Here is a 27,917-nt window from a genome sequence, read left to right on the forward strand (position 1 = left end):
AATGTAACTAGATTCGATCTTCATAAATGTATTTGAGTCATCATGTAATGTACTTGTCAAAAGAATGAAAAAAAACAAATATTATTATTATTATGACTTATTAAAGCATGGGTTTCATGCTTGGGTCATCATGTTTTAGGTCTAAGTCCCCATTGAGGACTTCTAAGATTTCTTTTGAGTCATTAGAATCATTGTATGTTTAAAGAGACCCTTCTTGGGCTTTTGAATCATGTAAAAAAATTATATTTTAGTTAAAAATGAATTTTGTCGCCTCTACACCAAGTAGACCTCGAGAAGGGTAATTCGACCTCACGAGAAACCTATATATTGAAGCAGTTCGATTCATTTGGAGAATAATCACTCACACAAGTTCAATCTCCTAGAAGAAGCCATGAAAAAGTGCAACATTGCAGTGGAAGAAGGAGAATTGTAGGATCAAAGGTTTTGGGTTCTCTCTCTCACACACACGTGTGATTTTATGGGCTACGGCATCAAGAATTTTTGTTACGACATCAAGAATTTTTGTTACAGCATCAAGAAGTTCTAATACGACATCAAGGTCAAAGTATGGCATCAAGGTCAAAGTACGACATTAAGGTCAAAGTGATGCTTCAAGGTAGTAGTGTTGCCTCAAGGTCAAAGAGTTAAGTGCTTCAAGGTCGAAGATGTTGCATAAAGATCGAAGTTGCTAGGTCAAAGATACAAATGCGTGGAAGCGTCGTTGCTATTGTTGTTGCTTCAAGGTTGAAGAAAGTACTGGAAAGTAATCATTTGCTGAAAAAGGAAAGGGCTGACTTGGTGTGGAGAAATTTTGTGTCTAAGTCAAGAGTCTTGGATTATCTCAGGAAAACTATTGAAGGAAGAGTTGTTGACTGGGTTTTCCCCAAGATTGGGGTTTTGCCCTGGTTGTCTGCCTACATATAATGTCCTCGATCTTCATGCTATTGTTTTGGTAATTGCTTAATGAACTAAGATAAAAGAAGAAAGTAAGAAAGTTAATAAGAACACAAAAATCTCACAAGTAATTATCAAGTATAAGAAAATCTTTCTACCTTTCTGATTTTCTAACAGAATGTACACAATTCAACTCTATACAAAGTTGGTCAACCTACAACTCTGATTCTTGAAGGGCCATCTAAGTGCTCTTCAAGGACTCCTAGTAAATCTCAAGCTCATAAGTAAGTCTGTCGACTTCCTCCTCTTTCCCTACTAGCGCATCATGATATATCTCAATAAGCATGAGTAGGTGATCTCTGTATGAAAGGAGGTATAGGTAGTTAGATTTCATCTCTACCAATGTCTTCCTGAGAGTCTGAAAATCTGCAAGTGAAGGCTCACCTCCTAAACTGACATGTGCCACTGCACTTCAACAATAATTTGTCTCCAATACCAATGCATCATCATATTTCCTTGTGGCTTCCCTAATCTTGTCTGTGTTCATCTTCAATTGGTTTTTCCAAGTTATATGCATAGGTAGGCTTGTAAGCAATATCTACCTCATCAACTAATGGGTCTACATTTGCACAGTTGACTCCCTGTTTATTATCATCTTTGAACACCGCTTCGGAATCATCATCAACTGTCATAGCCTCATGATTCTCCATGTACTCATCATCTAATTCAACAACCTCGCTAAGTGACAACAGACCTTCTATAGCAGTTTCTGATTCCCTTTCATCCCAAACTCTCGTTCCAACCTGTTGGGGTGAATCTGTGATAGCTTCATTTCAACGATTGTGACTTTTCTCAATTCGTTCTAGAAATTTTGGTCATGGTTTTCATCTTCAATCCTTGCTTCCTAGTCCTTGACTACCCTTCCATCTTTGGATTTGTTATTCCTTTTTTATTTACTGCATTTGATGACACCAATGCTTCCATGTGCTCTATCACCTTTGCAAATGTTTTGTTATAGTTTTGAAATTTTGGGGCAAATAGTTCCTCTTGACTTGGAAGAATTTTTTCTTTCCTTGTTATACTCAGCCCTTTAAATCCAACCACTGTATCTTGGCACCTTCAAAATAAAGTCCTAGAACTTGGCTTTTCAAAGATAACCCATGGCTAAGCCAAGATCAATGCTCTGATACCATTGTAATATCCCTCCTTTGAAAAAACTTAATTTCTCATACTAAATTTCTGAGTTTCTGCTATAGTTCCAGTGAAGCATTTCGTCAAATATGTACCCAAAATGAAGCTACCAAAAATTTCAAACTCATATATTTCAAACACAGATTTACATAGCACTGGTATATGTAATTTGTCATAGAAAGAGAGCAAAACGACAGCTTCCTCTTTGTATTTACTCTGCAAATAGAATGGAGACAATTAGAGCAGAGGAACCTGGGTAAAATAGATGAATCGGTGTAGTATTTCATTTCTTCAATGACACATATAAGTTCAGAATTTTCTCCTCTCTGTACAGCACCTCAAAACGTCCCACCAGCAGTCAATATAAAGGTACCAACAGTTTTTATAGACACCATAAGGTGGTGGTAGCACCTTCCAGCTCACCAATAATGGCTCAGACTCCATGCAGTGAGCAACACGAGCCTCTCCAAGATGATTTACAGCCTCATGCAATGGGGATAGTGGCAGCCTTTGAATAGCAGTTAACTCGTTCCACCTTAACTGAGACTCAACCCAGAAAATATGCAACTCTCGTCCAGCATTAACAGTGAGGGGATTCGACCCTCGTTCCTCCTTGGAATCACACCCAGGCTCGGGAAATTTTACAAGCCTCAAGTATGGTGACTCATGCTTTACCGAAACTCTCAGAAATCGTTCTCCTTCCTTTAGGGTTGCTTGTCCTTCAGAAGAGAGAGAACTGGTAGTTCAGAACTTCAAATCAGCAAGGAGAATGTATAACTTGACCCCAGTAAACAATAAACTTGTATCCGCCTGCCTAGAAATTCTTTATGACTCTTATTCTCCAAATGCAAACCCCACAGCAATAAGAAACTCAATTTATAAGCAAGGTAGCTTGTTTCTTCTTGGCTTAGTGCTTGTGAGCTTTAATGACTCCCTTTCCCACATGAAAATCTCCAGATTTGTCTTTGACACTCACCTGTAAGGAAGATTTGCAGACAAAACATCACTGTATAAAATCAACTGATAAAACCACAATAACTGGATATTCACTGAAAAACCTTCTACTCCATTGAAGCCCCACGGTGAAATCTGGGTGATTTCACTCTCAAATCCCAAACTAGGGTGTCTCGTTTCAACACTGAAGTCTACTATGGGGGCTAAGGGTTCCAAACCCTCAGCTTCTCCTTCAAACTCTCTCCAAGAGCTCTTTCTCCAAACTCACAAATGCAAGAATGAGAAGAGTCTCCTCATTTTCCTTCTTTTATGAGTTTAGGATTGCCTTTTCACCTTCCCTTTTTTATTAAATTCACTTACCTTTTACCTCCAACTAAATATTGAAAAGCACTTTTCCTTTAAGCTTGTTTATTTAATAAAGTGACTTTTATAAACTAATTATAGTCACTTTTAATGCCGGAAAATGTTTAAATCGCCTTTGTGGTCACACTGGCCACACAAAGCCCCTTTTTATCATTCTGACGTGTAGATCATTTCACCCTGATTCCAACAACCTATTACACTAATGTGTTTCTCCAAGTAAACAGCGCGAAACAACTATTTAAGCATAATCAATTAAAATATGCATGTTAATAACACCATTTTATGGAAATCGTCGGAATGCAATGGAACCACGAGCAAATAGTGCAGAATTGATCTCGATGATGAAATATGGTAAGCGATCTCAATCGGACCCATAAAACTCCTCTAAAACCCTCCAGGCCCACCAATGGAGTAATCTTGCTCCTATAACCAGGCTAACACAAGCTCTGGAAAACCCTCCTAACCACCTCGCCAGGTAATCCAAAATTTGGGGACATTGCATCTGAGGTATATTATCCCTGTGCATGCAAGTTGGACTGAGGCTACACTGAGGCACAAATCCCTGTGGAAGAGTGAGTTGATTTGAGGCACTTATCTATGGAGGAGCGAGTTGAATTGAGGCACAAATCCCTATGGAAGAGCGAGTTGTCCTGAAGTGCGAGTTAAGTTATCATGAGTGTAGATCTATGCACATAAATAAGCCCTCAATCTGAAGCTACTACAGTGATCAATTAAGCATTGTGGAAAAGAACATAGTGACCAAATTTCTTGAACAAATCTGTAGCATGATCAGTTGAAAGTATGAGGTACATCAATTATTGGTGTATGGTCCAAGGTTTATAGTATTTTGTTGAGGACAGAATCATGGTGCATTGACAACTGACCAAAAGGGTTGTACAGTAGCATATTACAGTGAATACTTGTGACTACTTCAAGGGCCAATCTGAAGGGTGTTGTATTGATCATTTGTGACATCACCAAAGATCAATATACCAATGCATCTACATTTGATACAAATTGTCTTTGATTAGTGACAAGTAGTGGGGTATTCTTGGTTGGAATTAAAGGTTTAGAATTGTTACTAACTCCTTAAGGGTTTCAATGAGTCAAAGGCTTCATCTATAGCAGTGACGGCTAAGGGTGGAAACATCTAGGTCCAAGCATGATCTTAACAAGCAGTGAAGCCTTGAACGGTTTGACAGAGGCACACATTTTGAGGTTGGTGTGGCTGATGTATTGAGAATGACAGTATGTCATATGGATGATGAGATCACAATGTTAGGTTTTGTTGCAGCATATGACCAGAAGTTACAGGGTTGATCCTTGAGCAAAGGTTTAGTTGGTTTGGCATTCTGTGATCCTAATTTCATCAAGATAGAAGTTGAGACAACTTACAGCTGGGCACAGGTCAAAACGGTGGCATGTGGGATGGTGCTTGTGGGCACAAGTCAATAGTGATAGCAGCTGCAGTTATACGGGACTATGATACCAAAGTAGAGATAGCACTAATTGTTGTGATTGTGTGTTTTACCGACTACTTCTAAGATTGTCACCAAATATATTTATATGACAAGCAGTGTTGGTCTCAGTTGTTGAAGCTAGGGTTTTGGCTACAGAAGGTTTATTTTAGTTGCAATATGGCATTGGCATTAACAGGTAGGGTTTGATCGTGAACAAAAGAAGTTGTAGTTATTGTTGACGACTTGTGCCAGTATTACAAATCGACAAAAGCCAACGAATTACTTTTATGTTATTTATTTTATTGAGCACAAGGGGATCCAGTCTGAAAATTATGAAACGTGGATTGTCGTGGTGCGCTGAAGATTGGAGCCTTCAGGGCAAGTGGCAGTTTGTTGATTAGTGTGGCAAGGTAATGCAAGACTGGACAGTGGAGTCTCCTTCAGGTTGGAGCCTAAGAACACTTCAGGGCCGCAGGGTAGTGCTAGGGCAAGTTGGAGCCTGCACAAGGAATTGGAGCATCCTTCCAATTGGAGCTGGTAAACAGGGTGTTAAAGAATCCTTCAGGTTTCATCCTATAAACCAGGGCATTGGAGCATCCTTCCAATTGGAGCTAGTAAACAAGTGTTGTAGCATCCTTTCAGATGGAGCTTCCCATTGATGCAATCTTGAAAAAACCTACATTAAGAAGCATTTGGTGGTTTTTCTCTCGGAAGGGTTTCTGGCTAAAAATCTCCAGTTTACTATCTTTATTGTTGTACATTTTTGAATGGTGTTGTTAATTGTTTAATGTGATGCTAATGGTAATTAATGCTCTGTGAAGTTAAAATTAACTAATTGAAGAGAAATATTGATTCAGCCCCCCCCCCCAGTATTTCCAGCAAATACGTATACATACATATATATATAGAATGAGAGAGAGCCCATATTTCAGTTTTATGTTTTCTATTCTTGATTTGTGACTCTTTTTAGTCTACATATGCTTTGTGCAATCTCAACAAAATAAAAAACGTCGCAGAATCTTGGAGTTAGGAGGTAGCAAGTTTGTAAGACGATGAACATCTTCCCACATGGCTAGAAATGAAATCAACACTAGGCAACTTCAAAAAGCTAGACCAACCCACTAGGAGTACAACCCCAAGGGTAGGGTTTGGTTGCACAACCAAATCTCCATCATGAAACTCTTCCACTCAATCTCAGATCTCAAGGGAGACAAGTCATCTCACTCGATTTCTCCTCACAAGATTGTACAACAAGGAACCCTATGCCTCAACTCTTTGAAGGACATCATTGGGATTTGCATCAATTCATTCACAACGTTAGATGCAGACAAAGATACCTCTTCTTCTTCCTCCATCTCTACTTTTATCTCCCATTATGATGTTGATATTCAGCTTGGGCCTCAAGCCTCTTACGGATTTTCACTTCTACTTTGCCTACCTCATGTTATTTTCCTTCTTTTGGTGTCTCCCATATCTTTCTTTCTTGATATCATTTTAGCATTCAGGATTGCTTTAAACACTACCACAATTTTCATGGTCATTGATCGTACTCTCTAGTAACATTAGCCTTTCCTTGGCCATTTATGGACATCAATAAATTATCTTATCTTATGTACCTCAAACTTTTCTCCCCACAAAGATGTGTTTCACATTTCCATCAGTTACATTTGCATGAAATTCCTCCCATATTTCATTCAATGTGTCCAAATCAAACTTGCCCAACACATTTCTGCCTATTCAAGTAGTGTCCTTCAGCATCTACAACTCATTTATGATTGTCTATAGTCAGTTGCAATTCTAAGTTTAAAACTTAGAATATAAATTTCTCATCCATAACCTAGGCAATGCCCCACCTACTACCTACAAGAGATTCCAAAGGTGCAATTAAACCTATAGTTGTAGTCTCCATTTGGTCTCTTATACACCATGGGTGAGCTACAACATCAAGAATCTCCAAGCTAAATTTAACCCTCGACAAAATGGCTTGCAAGATAAGATAAGATAATTTATTGATGTCCAACAAATGACCACAAATTTAAATTCTCAAAGATGGGAAATTTAGACATGAGTATAAAACTTCTTTATCCTTACTAACACTTTAACATTTAACTTGTCTTTAACCCAGAATGAAGAAGTGCCATTTTGTTTATGGAAAAAGGGAATGTTTGTCTTTTGGGAATACCAACCCTAATCCTTTGAAATCAATCTTGATTCTCATGTAGTTATTGTTAATTTTGTTGTAAAGAGAAAGCAAATGGAGTAAAGAAAGTTAATATTAAATTTGCACATAAAAAGGCATAACACCCACTAAGGTAATGGGCCTTGTGCTACAAGAAGAATTTCACTAAACTAAACCTTTTTGAAGGAAAACGATATCCAAACAACAAAAACATATCCAAAAGAAATTGTTAGGTCAATCCAAAACCACATTGTCTCATCCAAAAATTGACAAATTTTGCACCCCTGATATTGGAGACCATTACAAATAAAGGAATATTGATTGATTGGGCTCTAACACAGCAAAGGATCCTTAGATCCTAAATTGTTAGTTTCTCTAAAAACCTAGCTAACTGATTTTTGGAAATTACAAGTAGATAACTGAAACTGAAATTTAACTTCTTCCACAAATATGTTGAGTTTTATCTCACTGAACATGTACCAGAATTCAACAAGAAACCCCAGAAATAAAAACACAATCACATCACCTTAAAGACACAAAATTTACCCAAGAAATCCAACATGGGAAACCTACTTGTCTAGTGGCTTCTATTAGGGCGCCCTCAACAAAAATTCTTCAGAAAAAAATTACCGTGAGAAGGAAAAACTTTTCTTTTGACAAATTTGACTCAGAAAAACAAATTGGCCCAACTGGAAAATAACCTAGCTCACAGCCTCCCTGTGCAGGTTGCATTGTACAAGTTCCATACAGGTCATACAGCCTCCCTATGCAGGTTGCGTTGTACAAGTTCCATACAGGTCATACAGCCCCCCTGCATGTTTGTTATGTGTTTTTTCTTTTATGAGAATTGGGCACTGCTACTTGGTCCTATTGTTGTTATGCCCTCTTGCCCTTGTGCCCTAGCATTTTTTTTGAAGCCCTGACTTTGATGTAGTTGTGCTGCCCTAATTTATGAAGCCTTCAACAAACAATCTAATGCACAATAATTCCCTTGAGCGCCTTTTTCCCTCTTCTAAGCTAAGTCACCGGGTTCGGTAATTTAATCCTTCGAATTCGAAATTCAACGAACCTCAAAACAATTCGAACAAATTCATTTATGTTCGTTGAATTTTATACCGAACACGAACACGAACTTTATACCAAACACGAACACGAACATGAACTTTATGCCGAACACGAACACAAACACAAACACAAACAAATTCGATGAAGTTCGCCAAAAAATCGTTGAAGTCCATTTCAGGTTTTTGTGGTTTGACAATTTTCCATTGTTTATAATTAAAAATTGATAAAATGGTAAGTTTGGTAACACTAATGAATTTGAGGCTAAACATTGGCGTCGCGCGAAAATCTACCTCACTCACAGTCACACTTGCTCACTCCACTGCCAACCGATGAGATAATCAAGCCTTTGGGAGTTGGATAACCGAGCCACCAGGAAGTTGGATAACTAGGCCACTGGGGCATTTGGAATCATTGAAAAAACGAGAAAGGTTTATGATCTGATTGACAGACTTTTCTAATGGAAATGATAATCAATCTTCTTTAAGTAATGTTTTTGTCAACCAACCCATCTAGAGGGTTGAATCATCGGGATGAATAATGAATTTTTGTCTAGTTCGGTAATAGAATTCACTAACTAAAACAATAATTATTTTTTGTCAATTTATAGTTTTGTTAATTGGGATATAATTCCATTGTGATGTATTGTCAACAGAATAATTTTTAATTGTCTATATGGATTTAGTGAAAGTTAATGGTTATTTTTTGCTTTTTATGGGGTAATCTACATGATTTATTTGTAAAGAATTGTGGCTAAATGTGTTTTTAAGCCTGCTTAAACTTAAATTATATATATATATCCAAATTTTATATGTCGAATTTTATGTCGAATTTTATAGGCAAAATTTTAGGTTTCGAACTTTATTCAAATTTCAAGGTCGCCTAACTCAAACACGAACATGAACGCAGTGACTTAGCTAAGTCACTTGAGCTCACCAACAAGACCTATGGCTGAGATGCCAATGATCCAAGGGTTGAGATCAACTCAAATTTAACTTAAGGAAATTTGAATATTTCCAAAGTTAACTTTAGAGAAAAATATTAAAAAATTGTGCCTTAGTGGGATGTGGGTCCCCTAACAAGTTTAGTGCACCTCCAAATCTGGCTAGAGCACTTTCTCTCTAACTTCAACACTCTCTCTTAGAGAGGAATTGGTTCTCCATATTACCTAGCTTATCTCCGTGAAATGCAAAGTTGCCCTTGGGCAAAGCCTTAGTAAAAATATTGTTGTTTGCTCTGCTGTAGGGACATATTGAAGCTGGATCTTCCCCTTCTGCACACAATATCTAAGATGATGGTACCTGATTTCAATGTGCTTAGACCTGTCATGAAACACTAGATTATCAGAGAGCTTGATGCAGCTTTGATTATCACAGTGAATGACTCTAGGTTCCAAACTCTAACAAAAGAGTTTTGCAAGTAACTTTCTCAGCCAAATGGCCTCACAAGTTGCCATACTAGCATACATGTATTCAGCCTCTACTGAACTCAGTGTTACTGATCTTTTCTTCCTATTGAAACAGGAAAGAACTATTGAACTCACATTGAATACGCAACCTGAAGTGCTCTTTCTGTCTGTTGGACTCCCTACCCAATCTGCATTTGCAAAGCCTGACTGCCTCTCAAATTTGACAGTACCCACACCCATGGTTGAGCATGTGCCATCATCACCAAGCTCTATGGTGATTCTCTAGTCCTTTTTAGTAAGTTGGATGAAAAAAAATATTTACACCCAGTCATATGACGTGAAGCACCACTAACTACGAACCAAACATTGTTGGACGTTGAACTAGCCATGCATGCAATGAAGGAGAAATCCTTCTCAAATTTGGAGTTGAACTCGCTTATTTCAGTAGTGGTTGCTACCTAGTCCTTCTTGGACCCTTTCTTTCTCTGTGGATACTTGGTAGCATAGTGTCCAAACTGATGGCACTTAAAACACTTAATTTTGTACTAATCTTTCTTCCTTTTCTAACCTTTGGAGCTTGATTCAGTTGTTCAATCATGTTTCTTGCCTTTTCCCTAAGTCCTCTTGCCAGCTAGGGAAAAATTATCTTCATCCTCCTTCTTGACACGAGTGCCAAACCTTGACTACCTCCTGATTTCTTCCTGCGTGCAATCACTCCATAGTCGCTCCCAATCTAGAAGCTTTTCTCTGCCTGCAACTGTGTCATGGAAGTTATCCCACGACTTATGATGCCCTGATAACACAAGGCTCAATTAGTCACTGTCTGAAATAGTCTCATTCACCCCAACAAGCTCATCCCGGACTTGGATGAACTTGATCAAGCAAGACACCATGGACTCTCCCTTGGCCATGTGTATTGCCCTGAGTTTGTCTTTTAGCACCATCTTCCCTGCTTCAATGGTATCCTAGTCCAATTTCAAGATTCATGTCCACATCTCATGTGTTGCCTTCCTGCGTGCTATGAGAGGAATAATATGGTCTTTGACCCCCTCAAGCATTATCCTCCTTGCCCTGGCATCCCTCTTGTTATGCTGAGCTAACTGTTGAGGGTCTTGTGGTTGAGCCATGGGATTTTTTGCAATCTCTTTGACCCCTTGGTCCTCCAACACCACAAGCATCCTCTCTCTCTAGGCACAAAAGTTGGAGGCTCCCTCCAAACCATATTCTAGTCCCAAACCCTGATATGCCATCTTCTTGCTTGACTTTTTCTCAAACCCTCGTGCAAATCTGGTTGACTAGTTGTGTAATCAAGCTGGTTAAGGGCACTTTTGGTGGCTGGAAACTGATGGTGCCTCAAACCATAATGCAGCTCCCTCTTCCACACTACTCTTTCCATGGTGACTGGTCTTTCTACAGAGCCAGACTTTGATAGCATGTTAGTTTCTCTAAAAACCCAGCTAACTAATTTCTGGAAATTACAAGTAGATAACTGAAACTGAAATTTAACTTCTTCCACAAATATGTTGAGTTTTATCTAACTAAACATGCAACGGAAATTCAACAAGGAACCCAAAAATAAAAACACAATCACATCATCATAAAGACACAATTTACACAGGAAACCCAACACGAGAAAATATGCTTGTCTAGTGGCTTCTATTAGGGCGGCCTCAGCGAAAATTCTTCAAAAAAATTTATAGTGAGAAGGAAAAATTTTCTTTTTGACAAATCTAACTTAGAAAAAGAAATTGGCCTAGCTAGAAAATAACCTAGCTCATGGCTACAAGTTCCATACAGGTCATACGGCCCCCCTACATGTTTGTTCTACGTTTGAGTGTTGGGTGTTGCTATGTTGATTTGGGGTAGCATCGGATGTGCTCTAGCCACGAAATTTGGTGGAGGGGTTGGGGCACATGAGATCTTCAATACCCAGAAAGGGTTTGGGCAAATTCTAAACAGTTCAGGAGATATTAAAATAATTAATATTTTTAATGGAGTCCCTAAGTCTAAACTTAGGGAAAATAAAATATTAATGTGTATTAATATGAAACTGTGTTAGAATGGTCCAAAAGACATGGATCAAGCCAGATCTAATCTTAGTCGTTGATTAGGGACTTAATCTCGGTCGTTGATATGTCAACAGGAAAAGTATAAGAAGAGGCTTGACGGTCACTTGGAGAATACACCAGAGTGATCAGTCATTCTATTCTCTAGAGCGGGGTTTGCTAAGAGAGATAGAATTAGTGATTGGGAGATGCAGCTGAGGGGCATTTGAGTACAGAGAGGTAGAGATAGTGCCGGGAGAGCAGCGCGGTAGCCAAGGAGAGTGACGCAGAGCCATGCAGAGGCAGCCGGGAGTTGCGCAGAGCCTCAGAGAGGCCAACGTAGCTAACGCAGAGGGCCAGAGGGTTGACGCAGCGCATCCCAGGGCTGACACAGACCCATCTGGGGTGACATAGGGCCAGCATGAGACAAAGAGAGGCTGACGCAGTCCAAAGAGAGGCCGACAATGGGGTTTCTAGAGCAGATTTGTGTTGAGTAGTTGCCGGAAGGATTATCTGGGGTTTCAGCAAGAAAATTTGCCAGAAACTAAGAGGTATTACTGCCAAGGAAATTCTCTGTTGGGTAGGCCAATTTTGGCACCCAGATTGTACTCTGATATTGCTTAATAAGAAAACCCTCATATAGCTGCATCGGTTTTCCCACATTGGGTTTTTCCAGGGACATTAGTCCAAAAACAATGGTGTCATATGGTGTGTTTGTTTCTGTTTCTTTTAGTTGTTGATCTGTAATATGTTGAGCATGCACTAGTGTTTATTTTCAGTGTTTACATTGTAAATAACTTGTTAAGGAAACTAACAAGTAGGTAGGAATAAATCAGATAAAGTGCATGGAGGGTTTCTAACTAAGTAAACTTGGAAACTTCAACATGCTACTTGGTCTTGTAGCTATTATGCCCTCTTGCTCTTGTGGCCTAGCGTGTTGCTGAAGCCATGTCTTTGTTGTAGTTGTGCTACCCTAATTTCTAAAGCCTTCACCAAACAGTCTAAAGCATAATAATTCCCTTCAGCACCTTTTCCCTCTTCTAAGTCAACTTGGACCCACCAACACGATCTATTACTGAGATGCCAATGATCCAAGGGCTGAGATCAACTCAGATTTAACTTAAGGAAATTTTAATATTTCCAAAGTTGACTTTATAGAAAAATATTAAAAAATTGCGCCTTAGTGGAATGTCGTTCCCCTGCCAAGTTTAGTGCACCTCCAAATCTAGCTGGACCACTTTCTCTCTAACTTCAACATAAACCTTAGATCCAAAAAGATGATAATTTTAATATTATAGTCCCTTTCTCTTCTTATTTTTGTGTTCTTATATATGTTCCATGCCATTTTTGGGCTTAAAAAATCATGTATTTTACCATTACATTTTATCTACAGATGGACCTATTAATTTAGTGCAAGTTAATAGTGGATGTTGTAGGTGTAACATTGCACCAATTACAATTGTGCTTTTCCCTTCTAATAGCTCCTAGCATTTAGGGCTACCCCAAATGTGTTTTCACCATGCTAAGAGAGTGTTATGTGCCCTCGCCCCTTTGACAATGCTTCATGGACATATCGATGGCTTAATTTGGATGGACACTTAACCTTGATTACAGCAAAAGCATGGTACCCTTACCTAGGAGGTTATTATCTTATTTGGGATGATAAGTAACCCATCAAATACACACAGCAGGGAGTTTATTGCTCGACCAAGGGAGGTAACTACCTAGGAGAAGAAGCATTGGACACTTGCATGGGGGTAGTTGGCCATTTGAGATTGGGTCTCGGCAATAAATACACCTTGGAGGTTGGACACTTGACTTGAAGATGCTTGGGTTGAAGAGCATATTTCATTGTGGATGGTGATGAACCCAAACACGTATGTTGTGTAGAAGCATTAGACCTTTATGACCAAATTGGAATACAAGAATAGGGTTGGGCATGAGAACATATATTGCACACATGAGAGTAACATTGGGCACATGAAAACACACGTGGCACACAATTTCAAAAGGTGCACCTTTCACAAGGACACTTGGATAATGGACCACCATGTGAAAGGGAGCATTAGACTAACAAATTGTTGGATAACATACCATCTTGGAGGGGTGTTGAGCCCAAGGAGGATCATACTTGGGGGTCATTTCACCTTATGGGTTGGAAAAACCTTAGATTGAAAATTGTGCATCCTTGTATTGTAGAGCACTCCATGTAGGGTTGACTTATGGGTACTTGTAAGGATTTACGTCCTTATTTTATGTTATCCTCACACACCTACCTTACATACTTGCCATACTTGTAAGGATTTACGTCCTTGTTTTATGTTATTCTCACACACCTACATTACATATAAATGGAGGAGAGGGATCTTGTATCCATTATTGTCATTGCACTCTTTGTACTTGTCATAGAGACATCTTGTTGGGAGCAAGACATTAGGGTTCATGAGCAAACCCTAGAAGAGGGAGAAGGTCTTGTAAGGAGCAAGATATTAGGGATCATAAGGAAACCCTACAAGCTAGATGCTAGGGTCTATGAGAAAACCCTAAGAGAATACACAGAGTAAAGCTAATGCCTTGCATGATTTTGGAGCCTTGTTCATGTGAAATGTGAGGCTAGGGAAAGATCATCAAGAGACAAGTTCGATAAGTCTTGAGGTTGGCATGATGCCTCACTCTAAAGAAGATTAGGTTATTGTATCCTTGATGTTCCATGGAGATCTGAATGCTTGTGTGATACAAGAGTTGAAGACCTAGGGTTTGAGGACTCAAACACTAGGAGTCTAGGACATGTAATAGGACATGTCAATTTGGAGGCCAGCACTAGTTGGCTTGCCATGTACTTGTGTGATGACACATGTCTAGATTTTGCAAACTCTAAGGAAAACAGCAGTGCTAGTGTGAAGAATTTGTGTGATACATGTTTGTTGAATGTGCCAAAAAGGATTTGTCAGTGGAGTGCCAGCTTTGATTGGGAGTTATTCCTAGCTACAAGTTGGTACCTAGGGTTTTCCTATGGTTTCCCTAACTAAGGGTTTAGAGAGCTCAGATCAATGACTTGTAATAGCTTTGTAATAAAGTTGTGTTATGTATTCATATATGTGTGTGTGTGTGAAATTTCCACCTGTCCAAATATTGTGTACTTGCAAATCCGATTATCAACCTATGTTATCTTCTTGATTGAGCAGCTTTTAGCCCTTGTTCATGTTGATTTGACCTAACATATATCTGAATGGGTTAAGTGATTCAACACATCAGGAAGATAAAGGAGCAGATTTGCTGCTGTTATAATCTGTTGTAATAAGATATTTTAGATCTATTAATGCTTTGAAAAGTGTGTCGTAAAGACTGTAGCACTGTAGTATTTAAGTACACTCATGATATTTATTTTTTTGAGCTGCCAGAAGAAATTGGCTTGAAAGGAAGTGAAATATCACTGTTGTAATTTAATATTTCAGGTCAGCTCTAAGGTTGAATACTCACAGAGAATAGATCATAGAAACCTCCAGTAAATGAGATGAAATTTCATAATTATACTAAAAGTCCTTGAAATTTCTACAATGGCACCATAATTAAATTTCAAAAATAATAATAATTTAAAAAACTGTTTGTTCATTGAACAGTTATATGTCGATTCATTGAACTGTGTACTTTTGTCAAGTTCAAATTATTATCCCCTCATTAACTGCTGCAGTCTCTAAAGATAACCAAAGATAATTTTTCTCTCGAAAAGAACAAGAATTAGAAAAGTAAGAAATTACTTTAAAATTTAACATCTAAATTTGTTGTCAAGTTGCAAATAAACTTCCAGTAAATTCCCCCATCAATAGTCTGTTGTTAAGCCCAGTATAGTTCAAATTTCCATGCATAGCTGAAGAAGTGAATGATTAGCACTATCCAAGAAAAGTAAGGAACGCACTAGCAAGACGATGCCGACTGGAGCGAACAGCTGCAACGTCAATATCAGACCGTGGAAAACCCTGCACGGCATTTTGCAGAAAAACAGGACATTAAAGCATGCTTCAACAGGAAACAGAACTCAAAACTTGTTGAAAATAAGCAAGAACTTTGTGCGGACTAACTAAATAGAATACAATTGTCTTGTGCAAACTATAGCTCAATGAATGACAAAGATCAAAACTCAAATTCTATCCCCTTGTCAATAACTTGAGGGATTTGGAATAAGCAGATAAGACAGGAACCATTGGTTTCCTTGGCTTAATCTCATTGTCACAAAAGCAAGGAATGCACAAAACAATCAGATTATCAGACCATGCAACTATATTATGTATTACTGAGTAGATAACAAGCATGCTGGTATACCATAAGTACAATATAAGCCACACTATGGCAGACGAAAATATCATATCAAAGGCAAAGCTACTAACTTGAAGCACTCTATAAAGTTGTCACTATGATTGAGATAAATAAATAAAAGGAACAACCTATATAAGAGGAGCAATGACCTCTTCTGGCGCAAAGGTAGATTTCTGTTGTGAGGAGATTCTAAGAGTTCCATTCCCATGCTACAATAATGTCCCAAGTTATGTGTGCCTGTTCAAGATCTGAATAATTTTCACTGAAGTTCACTTTAGAAAGGCATGAAAAAAGAATTTCAATCATCTATCGCATTATGTAAGGCCTATCTATGGAATAAGCAAAGTAATAGAAAAAATTAAACTTTATGTTAATGTCACTGATTCCAAACTAAGTCCACTTGGGGTAGCTCAATTGGCAATGGCTGTGGAAATGAAGTCTCGCCGAACCGGAAGTCTTCAGTTCAAATCTTGTGCTATCCCCCCGATCGGGGTGAGAAGTTGGACATGATGAAGATGTAGTCCTACCAAGCTTACAAAAAAGAAAATGAATCCAAACTAAAACTGGAAATGTATTTCTATGGATCAGTGTTGCAAAGGCTCCAATTTCTCAAGATATTTTCGGCTTGTTTGAGCTTTTCTGTCTTCTGTTTGCCGAGATTTTCTAAGATTTTTAGGTCTGAGTTTATGCTTGCCGATATTTGCTAATGTTTACCGCAGTTTTCCAATATCCCAAGTTCATGATCCTTGACAATATATTGCCGACACCAATATTTGCAAGACCGCTATGGATTTTTATCACAAACATGCAAGATATGATTGCAAGGACTTAATATTTTGGCAATTGATTGACTAATATAATTTTTTCATTATAGGACTCTAGAAGCAACTTCTATGACTGGTCAAGGGACTGAGGTATTTCTAATTAAAGTTTATAAACTGCATAACTTTTAAAACGAAGCCACTAATTACAGTAATGATAATCTTTCATGCAAAGTTATTCAAGCAACAAGGAACAACGACATCGCATAATACTAATTACCAACCACAAATAGATGGTCAAACCATAGAGAACAAAGGCTAGGAAGGCTATTTTAGGGATTATACTTAAGGCTGTTCGAAGGATTAAACATCGAACAATCTTTGAATAAACAGTTACACTTTGCAGAAGGTACAGCACCACTCTCCATTCACATAGATAATCGTCAAAGCATTGTATGAGTATGATCCTTCTTCGAACAGGTGCTTTAGCCTCGAAATAGAAAAAACATCTAACCTAACTGTGAGCAATATTTTTTAGGGGAGCCAAAGGTGTTAGTCCGCACAAAGACAGCTTGGGGTAGGTGAATGCAGATATTAAAGATTACCGAACTAATAAAAATCCAGACTAAGAACAGTGCGAGATATTCTCTCCTACATTATATGGTTCTCGTAAAATCCTCAAATGAACTTGACAAATAGACTACTTATTCAAGGTGCTTGTTGATGCTAAAATATACTGCCTTATAGAGGTGTTGGGCAAGGACAGCAAATAGCAATTGATTACACTAGCAACAAATAAACACCAGCTGCCCATGGGGCTTTGGATTGACGGTGAATGGGTACATTGTTAAAGCACACATTGCGATAGGTCAACAGTTCAAATCCCCCGTGGGTGTTAGCCTACAAAAAACAAATAAACACAAGCTAAACAATGAACTGACATCATGTATATTCCAAGTAAAAAAGCATAGCTAAAACCCTAGAATGAAGGGACATTCACCCATAAAAGACACACTGTTCAAAGTTCAAAATGAAAAGACCAATTCAGACCCTGAATACAAACCATACAAAGTAGCTGCGAGGGCCAAGTTGAACTTAAAACATGGCATTGAAATTGAGAAAAAACAATATACATCTTTTGTTAGAAATATTCAAACATGCATGGGAAGAAATATGTAGAAAGAATAAAAATGTAATTCGTACTTTTGAATAAGATTTGGTGAATACATATGCATAGATGGGGAAGACTTGCTCACTTTTTCTTATTAGGAATGGCTAACATCTTTATTACATCATAATAACCTTATCACATCTTTGTCCTGAAGGCTGACACATCACTAACTTTGTCCTAATATTACATTTTATTACATCACCAACTTTATATTTTAACACTCAAGAGAGGCAGGTGTGGTGGGGTTAGTTTATGATGCAAATGCTCTCAAATTGCCACTAACAATGAAACTGGGGCATTTATTGACTTACAATGACTCATGGAGCTCAAATATTAAGGGATTCCAAAGTAGCAATGATTGGCAATTCAATGGCGATCACCCATGCCATCCAATTTCGAAAGCTTATAGCAAATGCAAAGCCCAATAGAATCATTTAAGGAGCCATCCCCAAGGGGCTAGAGCCTAGATTTTAAATCCATATCTTGCTACCATGTTTTGTGAGGGCTTAACTCCAAATCTGAACTGCATCCCAATCATGGGGTTAAAATGAAGGCAGGCCCTCTATCAATAAAGGAAGAGGATAGCAAAATCACATCCACATGCAACCCCCGCCAATCCCCAATGACATTACATGACATCAACATGGGAGAGATCTCTTGTCACACTTAGCAAAAGTAATCCGCACTATAGGAAAGTGAATGATTCCATAAATCTGCGGTGAGAAATCAGTGTAACATATAGGAGAATTATCCCAACTTGTCACCAGCAAATTTCCTCTGTTTGGGCTGGTGCTTTTCCAACCTCAAGGTGGGGTTCCCTAGGTGCTCATGCGCTGAAATTACCATGTAGATCTACCTAATAAACATGTAAAACAGCACAAAGAAAAATCTTTGGCAAGTGATCAAGCAGCCACGGATCTGACGATAAAAACTTGAGAAATAATTTGGAAGAAATTTAATATTTGCAGTAGCTTAAAAGTGATAATGAAAAAAAATAGAAGTGTGTTTCAAGTGATAAATATTACCAAAATAAAGGCCTCAGTGAGACTTCTAAATTGCTGCACAGAGAACAAACAATGCACCAAGAAGTTCCAAGGGCTGAAGAATAGCATAGTCAAACTTTATTTTGCATTAATCAAAAGGTTGATTGCACCAAAGAGAAAAATAGAAAACTGATCCAGTGATATTCCATGCACATAATGCGAGAAGCTAGAAGAGAATAGGAGAAATGAAAGAGATGTGCTGCTGCAAAAGAAAATCCAACCCTCAACCCCTAGTGCCTTCCTCCTTTATCAATCTCCTTAATGTGCATTAGCCATGCACGAGGTCTCCCCTAGCCAATGCGCATTGATGAGCTGCATGGGGATTGAGTTATGTTGACTCAATAGATGAGTGGAGTGAAGTGTCCATGCACTAAGGTTCAAATGGAGGTCTGTCTATGTCAATCTGTGGTAAACTATGGTGAAGTAGCCATACACCTTAGTCTTTTTGAGGCGCATTGGTGAACTAATGATAGAGTGGAGTGAAGATGGCCATGTGCTTGGCCCAAGTGGAAACACCTATTGTCTCAATAATGATGAACTTGAGGAGAACAAGACATCCACTTGGTCCAATTGTAGTCTTCTCTCCATGCAACTTAGTTCACTAGAGATTCGCTTTGGTTGAATTCAACAAGGGAGTGTAGTGAAGTAGCCATGCGACCTAATCCAAGTGGAATCTCTCTCCCATACGCTTGCTTAACTCAATGAAGAAGTGATGTGGAGATGGTCATGCACTTTAGTTCATTGGAGAAACCCTTTAGTTCACTGATGAAGAATCGGGGTGAAGTGTCTCCTGAATTGATGAATGCATCCAGTTAACTCAAACAAACACTCAATCAACTAAACACTGCTCCTGGTTAACTCCATGTGTCACCTCACTCCTAGACCAATGCATGCATCCTAGTTGTCTATAGTTACCCCATACATGCACCTAGTCAACTCAAGCACACACTCAATCCCATGCATGTGCCATGATCCTGTCACTTGTCAATCCTAGAAACTACCACATGCCACTCTGCACAGATGCCACTTGAGGCTGCCACATGTCACTTTGCATGGGTAGCGGCTAAAAATAGAAATCCTTTGCATGTTAATGAAATTATGCTCATTGAACTAAGTTTTTTGCAAGGAATCCAAATATGTACTCAGAATTGACATGCAAACCTCCAAAAATTGCTAAAAACAGAAAATATCATGCATGTTATCGAGAAAGGCCTTGTTAGATTCACGAGCTCGCAAGGACTCCAAATATGTGATCATCATTGCCATGCGGACCACTGAACTCTGCCTCCCACAATGTAGGAGAACTAATAAAAATAGCAATCCTATCCAATAATAACAAAAACCTGTGCAATGTCTCTAACTCTAAACTAGTATCATATCATTGAACCATCCTGGATTTGACCTCTGTGGGAGCCACCTCTAACTCATGAAAAGTTGTCTCTGGAAATACCTCTAAACACCTGCCATGTCATGAAGGTGACATTGAGAAGGCAAGTTAATTGGTTTCATGAATTGTGGATGTTTGGATATGGATGCACAGAAAATTATTTTTTATATCTCAATGTTGTATGATTCAGCCACATTTTCTTTAACATAAAACCCTACCCATTGCTATGAATAAAAAACTTTATATCTTAACACTAATGACCTCCTAGAACCTAAGACTTACAAGATAAACATTACAAGTATTTGTCTAACACCCCCATAATTTTAATTTTGTTATTAGTTATTCTCATCATGATCCTAGGCTTCTCAAACTTCTCTTTGTTCAGAGCCTCTATGAAAATGTACGCAACTTGACCTTGAGACCTACAAAAATATCAACTCTATCTCCTTATTCTCTTGTTTGTGTTTTGATGTAGTAATGATGTATCTAGACATGTTTTGTTTTTATATTCTTCTTTTGTTGATGAAAGTGCAACAAAAGTTTTCTTTTTACTTAAGCAAGCAACTATATTGTACTTCCAAAAGCCACTCAAATATTGTCTTCAAAATACCTCAGCACTCTTTTTGTTGTATTCCAATGAAACATCTGAGGACATACCAAAAATCCTGACAACATACAAAGTAAATCATTTATATCCAGTCTAGACGTTGTAAGATAAATCAAGCTCCTTCCAAGTTGACTACATGGTTTTATTTGCAGCATCCAACTTATCATCTTCTGAAAATTTTAATCTTACTTCCATTGGTGTCTCATTGGCAATCCATGTTTCCATCCTAGTCACTTTAAGCAACTCTAATGCATCTTCACTTGTGATATAAATCTTGTATCCTTTTTCTTCTTCAATCAAACTACTATTGTTACCTATCATTATTGAATCATTAACACAAACCACCATAACAATGATTTCAGATGTTTTTCCTTGATAGAAATATATGGATCTCAATCACTTCTTTTAAAAATGATGGAATTGAGATATTGATCAATTATTTTGTACCATGCTCAAGGGGTTTGCTTCAAAATGTATAATGCTTTCAGTAACCTGGGAACCAAATTTTCTTTACTATTGACAATGAATATTTGTTGTTGTTCCCATATAAACTCCTTCCTCCAAATCTCCATTCAAGATAGAACTTTTTAAATACAGTTGCAAAGCTTTCCATCCAAATGAAGCTGCAATGGCCAACAACAATAATATGGTAATCAAATTAGTTCTGGAAGTAAAAGTTTCTTCATAACTTATACCTTTTGGAATATTAGTTTCAACTTTCCAGATCATTAATCGTGACATAGAAAATTTCAACACAATTATTCCAAATGATCTACACAATACATATTGGAAAACCTTGAATCTATACCTTCTTGTGTGTGTCTCTTTCGCAACATGCATGGGTTTGTACTTATTCATTGAACCATCTAATTTGAACTTCGTTCAATCCACCCACTGGAGACATATTGGATTTTTATCTGGTTGCAACTCTACTTATTCCCAAGTGCTATTTTTCAACAAAGCATCATACTCCACCTTGGTTGCATCTATCTACATTTACTTTTCACTAACGTCTTCAAAATAAAAGAAGGCCCTGTCTATTAACATTTTCCCTAAACAAATAATGATTTACCTGATAAGATTATTTGCATCTCATTTTGCCTTCTCCATGTTGTATTTCATCTAGTTTTGCATTTTAAACAGTTGATTAAAACAACTCTGGCCTTTTCCTTGCATTGCTTGGTTTCTCTTCTTCTTCTGATTCCAAATCTTCTCTTTGCCTCTTCTGCTCTTCATCCCCTAAGTTCTGCATCTTGAAAAGTCGTGAAAAACAACTTTGGCTATTCCATGCATTGTTTCAATGTTGTTTTCTTCTAACTCTAGTTGTACTAGCTACTCCTCTTCCGCTCTTCACCTCTTCCTATTTGTTTTGGGAGTCCTGACTTCTAGTGCATCTTCCACCTATAAGCTTTCATCTTGCCAACTACTTGTTACCCACCAAAATGGGTAACCCTATAGGAGAAAACTTTCTCTCCTATCTTGGACAGCCAGCAGCCCTACACATTTGCTCATTGATGATGATATGTAAGTCTCCTCTACCATCAGCACTAGTCATATTGTCATACAACTCTCACCATCTGGAATTCCTCTTGGATGAAGGTGAGTTACCACTCAACAAGTGTTTTTACTTAATGTTTTGGGCATTTAACATGGATAAAGGGATGATCTGGATAATTGACCAATCTTGATTGTAAACTTGTTCTCTCACCTTACCAAGGGGGGTTAATTTTTAGCCCTAATCCAATGGGACCTCCCCTAAGGCCTTAGGGTTATAAGAGGGGCACTAATTGGAAAACTTGGATTGAAGTAGCATGTTCGTTTTTCCTTTTCCATACTTAACATTTTCCATGTCACACTATTCTCTTTGATATCATCTCCTTTCTTTGGGTTTAACTATCATTGGTTCAATGGGATTTAACACTCTCTTATCCACATCCTTGAGTTGGGCCGGGAAGCATTGCCCTGGAGGTTGATGCAACTAAAAGAATGTAAAAGCATAAGATGGCCACAATGAAACAAAAAAGAAAAGTTAAAATGCAAAAGATCGCAGGGACAAAAGTTAGCGCATGGGCAAAAGCCTAGCATGAGCTCTAGCCTCTACCCCACTCATTAGCCATCACCAAGTTCCTAAGCACTTGATGCTCCATTTCATCAAAAGGAACCCATGTATGTCCCAGCCCTAATGAGCAAGAAATCATCTCATTTTAAAGGGTAAAACAAATGTTACATCATAAAGAGCAAGCTTTGATCCTTAAGCTATGCAACAATAAAAAAAGCATTATCTAAATGAAGTAAAAGGCGCACCAAAGGGGTGAAAAAAGCAAGTCGAGAGGTGTAACTCATGCCTCCATGATTTCTCCCTCCATTACATCTATACACTCGAGATGTGGACTCTCATTAGCTAGTCCCCTATCCATGGCAATTGGCCATGAGGTCCTTGCCCTTCATTGCCACCTACTTTCACTAACACCTATGGATTCAAGGGCTACCGTTGAAAATGCCACCTCCCCTTGGGAGCCGAAAGCACCTAATAGGGTTGACTACTTAGCCACCCCTACAAAAGTAGAGAACACTTTTATGGGACTTGGTCTAGTTAGATATTTGAAAGTGATCCAAGTTTGAAGTATTGATATGCTCTTCACACTTAAGTATGGTCCACTTAGATGCATTTATGAAATTAGTCTTTAATGAATGATTGGTTTCACTTGAGTTTGAGATGGTTTTGTCAAGTGGTCCAGAGTAGTTGAGGCCTTAAGGGTGTGAAAAGTCCTGAATCTAACACATCAGAAACCCCTATTGCAATCACTGGTTTACAATCTCCTACTTGTTCTTTACATTATCAAGTTATTTAATTGCATAAACATCGAAGTAAACACTATTGCAGCCTTCACAAATATACAAATCATGCATTGAAATGAATTGAGACAATAACACAAGGGACACCGTTATTTTTGGACAATTGTCCGCGGAAAAACCTAATTCGGGAAAATCAGTGCAGCATATAGAAGGTTTGTATTATTAAGCAGATTTGTGAATACAACTAGGATGCCAGAAATGGCTCACCCAACAGAGAATATCCTTGGCACTAGTACCTATATCCAAAGACAAATATTCCGACAAATCAGCAAACGAATGATCAAATCCCACAGCGACTCCGGCTGTTCCTTATGCTGGACAATGAAAGTTGCTCCAAGCACTACTCTGGAACTGTGTCACTCCTCCAGGAGCTGTGTCACCCTCTTCCAGCTCAGAATCTGTTGATCTGCTCCTAGTCTGCCCCACAGAATCTCCCCAGCACTGCCTCTGAGGCCCAGCGTCAGCCTCTGCAGCTTCTGCTTCTCACTACGTCAGCTTTACGGCCTCTGCGTCAAGTCGTCAACCCTTCTAGGGCCTGCGTTGTCTCTCCCGGCACTGCGTTGCCTCTCTGTTATGTATTCTTCAGCCTCGGATGAAAATCCCTTGCTGAACTACCCCTCGCTGCAACTCTGATCACTAACTCGATTTCCTCAGCAAACCTTGCCCCAGAAAATCGAATTCTTTGATCACTTGGTGTGTCTCCAACTAACCCTCAAGCCTCCTCTTATACTTTTCATATTGAGTCTTCAACGACCGAGATTAAGTCCCTAATCAACAACTAAGATTAGAATGGCTTGATCCTTGTCACTTAGAACTTTCTCACCCATATTTTATTAATACACACTAATATTTTTATTTTCCTAAGTTTAGACTTAGGAACTCATTAAAAATATTAATTATTTTAATAACTCCTCATCCGGGTGGAATTTCTCCAAACGATTTCTGGGTCTTGGAGATCTCATATGCCTTAGCCTCTCCACCAATTTTCAAAGCTAGAGCACATCCGATGTTACCCAAAATCAACACTCCCTCTTAGCGAGGAATGTGCTCTGGCAATGCTTCACCATAGAAGCATCACACTAATCCTCTGCATCGGTCCTCTGTTTTGATGCTTGGCCTGTTGCCCCACATCCACTACATTGTTGCTTCCTGTACTGTTGCCCATGACACTACCACTGCCACTGCTACATTTGTATTGCAGCTCCATCTCAAAATGTTGCATCATGTTGCCCATAGCATTGCCACTGCCACTGCCACTGCTAACCGCTGCACTGCAACTCAATTACCGAGAAGTAAGTAACTAACTTCACCCAAACACTGACATCCTGGTTAGTCTGGAAACCTCGTGAGCTGAAGCTACCTCTACTGTTATCATGTGCTCCCTCTGCTACCACTGCGCTACTGCAACCTCTTTTGTGCCTCTCGCACTGCTACAACCTCCATTGCGCTACTACAAACTTTGGCACTCTAGCTCTGCACCTGTCGCTCCAACCGACACCCGTCATTATGCTACTATCGTTAAGGGCTCCCGTAGCTGTATGTGATCCAAGAGTTTGGGCACCTCAAGGATCCTGCCCTTGCATGTAGTCCTCTCGATTACAACTCCAGATCACCCCATCTCTTCTCTAGAGGCGCATGAGCACTCATGGCATAATCGTCATCAGTCTCAACATCCTTCTCCGCCTTTGTTGGAGTAGCCTTTGAGTCAAAAGCTTCTCCCTTGCCTTTCTTCCTGGGGCACTGAGAGGCATAATGTCCCAGCTCCCCACAGTTGAAGCACTTGACCTTGAAGATGTCTTTCTTCTTCCTCTTTTGTAGCCCCTGTTGTCCCGTTGATGTGAGAGTTGCATCCTCCTCCTCCTCAATTCGAACTCCCTTACCACTACTCCCCGCCTTGGTCGATCTCTTGAGCTCTTCTTGTCGAAGAGTTGCCCACATCTCCTCCCAACTAGGGAGAGTTGCTCTGCCCAAAATGTTTTGGACAAACGTCTCCCACTCCTCGAATACTGCATTCAGGGCAGTCCTGATTAAGAATTCTGGATTTGGAGTAGACCCCACGGAAGTAAGTTGGTCGCGAATCCCCTGCAACCTGAGAAGGAAGGGATCTATCTCCTCCCCTTTTTGCATCTGGTATGACCTCAGCTGATTCTCCAATAACATCTTTCGTTTCACGGAAGAACCCTGGTATAAGGTGGCCAGGGTCTCCCACATCTCCCTAACTGTTGTCTTCTTAGTAATATGTGGTATTACATGGTCCTTGACCCCGTCTAGGATCATGCATTTCGCCTTCGCCTAGCCTCCTCATACTTCTTGGTTGCATCAGCGTCAACAGGGACAGCTACTACTTTCAAGGCATAGTCCTTGATGCGATGTTTATCCAGGATTGCCAGGATCCTGGCCTTCCAAATGACAAAATTGGAAGCTTTGTCCAATCTATCCTAATCCCTCAATCTATTCACTGTCATCTCTGCTCCTCTTTTCTAGACTCCCTCTGAGTCCTGATTTCCCTCTCGGAAATCCTCCTGACAACCGTCGAATCACTCCTCTCATATCCTCCTTTCCCGCTGCAACCTGGATTTAGATTTCTTGGCTAGAAATCTGCGAGGTAGTGCTTCCCTCTACCTTAGTTCAATCTCCTTAGACATTGTTCTGCACCGACAGTAACGGCATCCCATTAGCTCCACAAATCAAAATTTGCACAGCTCCCTTAGCCCCGACAACTCGAAGAATCTGAGCCCTTCAGACTTTGCGCAATCTCTGCGTGGGCTGAATCTGCTCCATTGGCCAACTGTGTCAATCCTTCCTGGCTCAGAAAGATGACGTGGCTCCGTGTGAACCTGATTTTCCCTCCTTTGCCTCTGCGCTGGCCCTGATGGTTGACACAGCGACTGCGTGGGCTCCTCCCAACTACTGCGTCTTCCTCTCCCGGCTCAGAATGTTGACGCATGCACTGTCTGAGCCTCTGTGTCACCTCTTCTGCATTGCATCACTCCTCCTTCTGCCTCTCCGACTCTGGAACAGCACTGTCTCTCGGGACAGCTGCTTCTCTGCTGCAAATTCTCAGATTTCTCGGTTGGTGTCTTCAGTCGTCTATGATCTGCAATCGCTTTGATACCATGTGAAAATTCTTGAATCTAACACATCAAAAACCCCTACTGCAATTACTGGTTTACAATCTCCTACTTGTTCTTTACATTAACAAGTTATTTAATTGCATAAACATTGAAGTAAACACTATTGCAGCCTTCACAAATATATAGATCATGCACTGAAATGAACTAAGACAATAACACAAGGAACATTGTTATTTTTGGACAATTTTCCCCGGAAAAACCCAATTCGAAAAAACCAGTGCAGCATATAGAGGTTTTGTATTATTAAGCATATTCGTGAATACTGTTAGGATATTCCGACACATAGGATATAGTTAAGTTCAACTTGGTCTAGCATAGAGTTAGGTTAGAGTTAGGTAAAGTGTGTTTCTTTACCGTTGTACATTTTGTAACTTACAATCCGACGGTCACGATATGTAGTGATCCGACGGTTCACTCTCACCTCGGTATTACCGACACTTGATCCGTGGCTTGACACCCGATTGGTCCATGAGTTCTATTTAAAGCGCATGGAGGGTCATTGTTCGGGTAATCCGTGCATGAGAGAAGCTTATGTAAATTTTCATTCTTTGATTAATAAATTGTCTGTACCCACGTTGGGACAGGCCGTGGACTGTTTCCCTCCTTGCACTCTGAGGGTTTTAACCACGTCAAAAATACTGGTGTATTGATTTGAGATCTGGTTGTGAGCGGTGTCCTTTTGGTATTCTTTCTGAGGAACTTACCCTGTAAATTCCTACATGGTATCAGAGCTATTTGAGGGCCGCGTCCATTGGTGATCCAAATCTGAAGCCGGTAGAACTGCATGCGGCTGTCGTTTCCTAGATCTGCTGTTTCTGACTGCTTTCGGGCCGAGAGGACTGCTCTGTTGCGTTCGGAGCATCTGTTTCAGTGAGGAACCCCTTTCGTTTCACGCGAAAAGGTTTCCGGTAGCCCTAGCTGCGTCATTTTTCAGATCGGGAGGTATACAGTGTTTTTTTTGCAGTTTACTGTCATTTTCTCTCTGCTTATTTCGGTTTCGGTTTATTTAGCCTTTTTTTTTCCCGGATCTATACCTTTCATTTCTGCGTATGCTCTTTGCCCTGCGACTCTGTGCGATCTGGGCAAAT

At 39.4% G+C, this 27,917-nt stretch overlaps 1 protein-coding gene across 1 annotated transcript in view; it reads right to left on the reverse strand.

The window, feature by feature from the left end:
- Window positions 1–27,917, reverse strand: part of LOC149239724 (26S proteasome regulatory subunit) — a 259,428-nt gene that overhangs the window by 182,305 nt on the left and 49,206 nt on the right. The window contains exon 2 of the mRNA XM_089373504.1: window positions 15,473–15,533. Within this exon, the coding sequence (XP_089229630.1) occupies window positions 15,473–15,533 (61 nt within the window). The remainder of the gene's footprint in view (window positions 1–15,472; window positions 15,534–27,917) is intronic.

This window comes from Pinus tabuliformis, chromosome 8 (assembly GCF_031772625.1).
Source record: "Pinus tabuliformis cultivar Carrire ecotype Pingquan chromosome 8, CPIR1, whole genome shotgun sequence".
NCBI lineage: Eukaryota > Viridiplantae > Streptophyta > Pinopsida > Pinales > Pinaceae > Pinus > Pinus tabuliformis.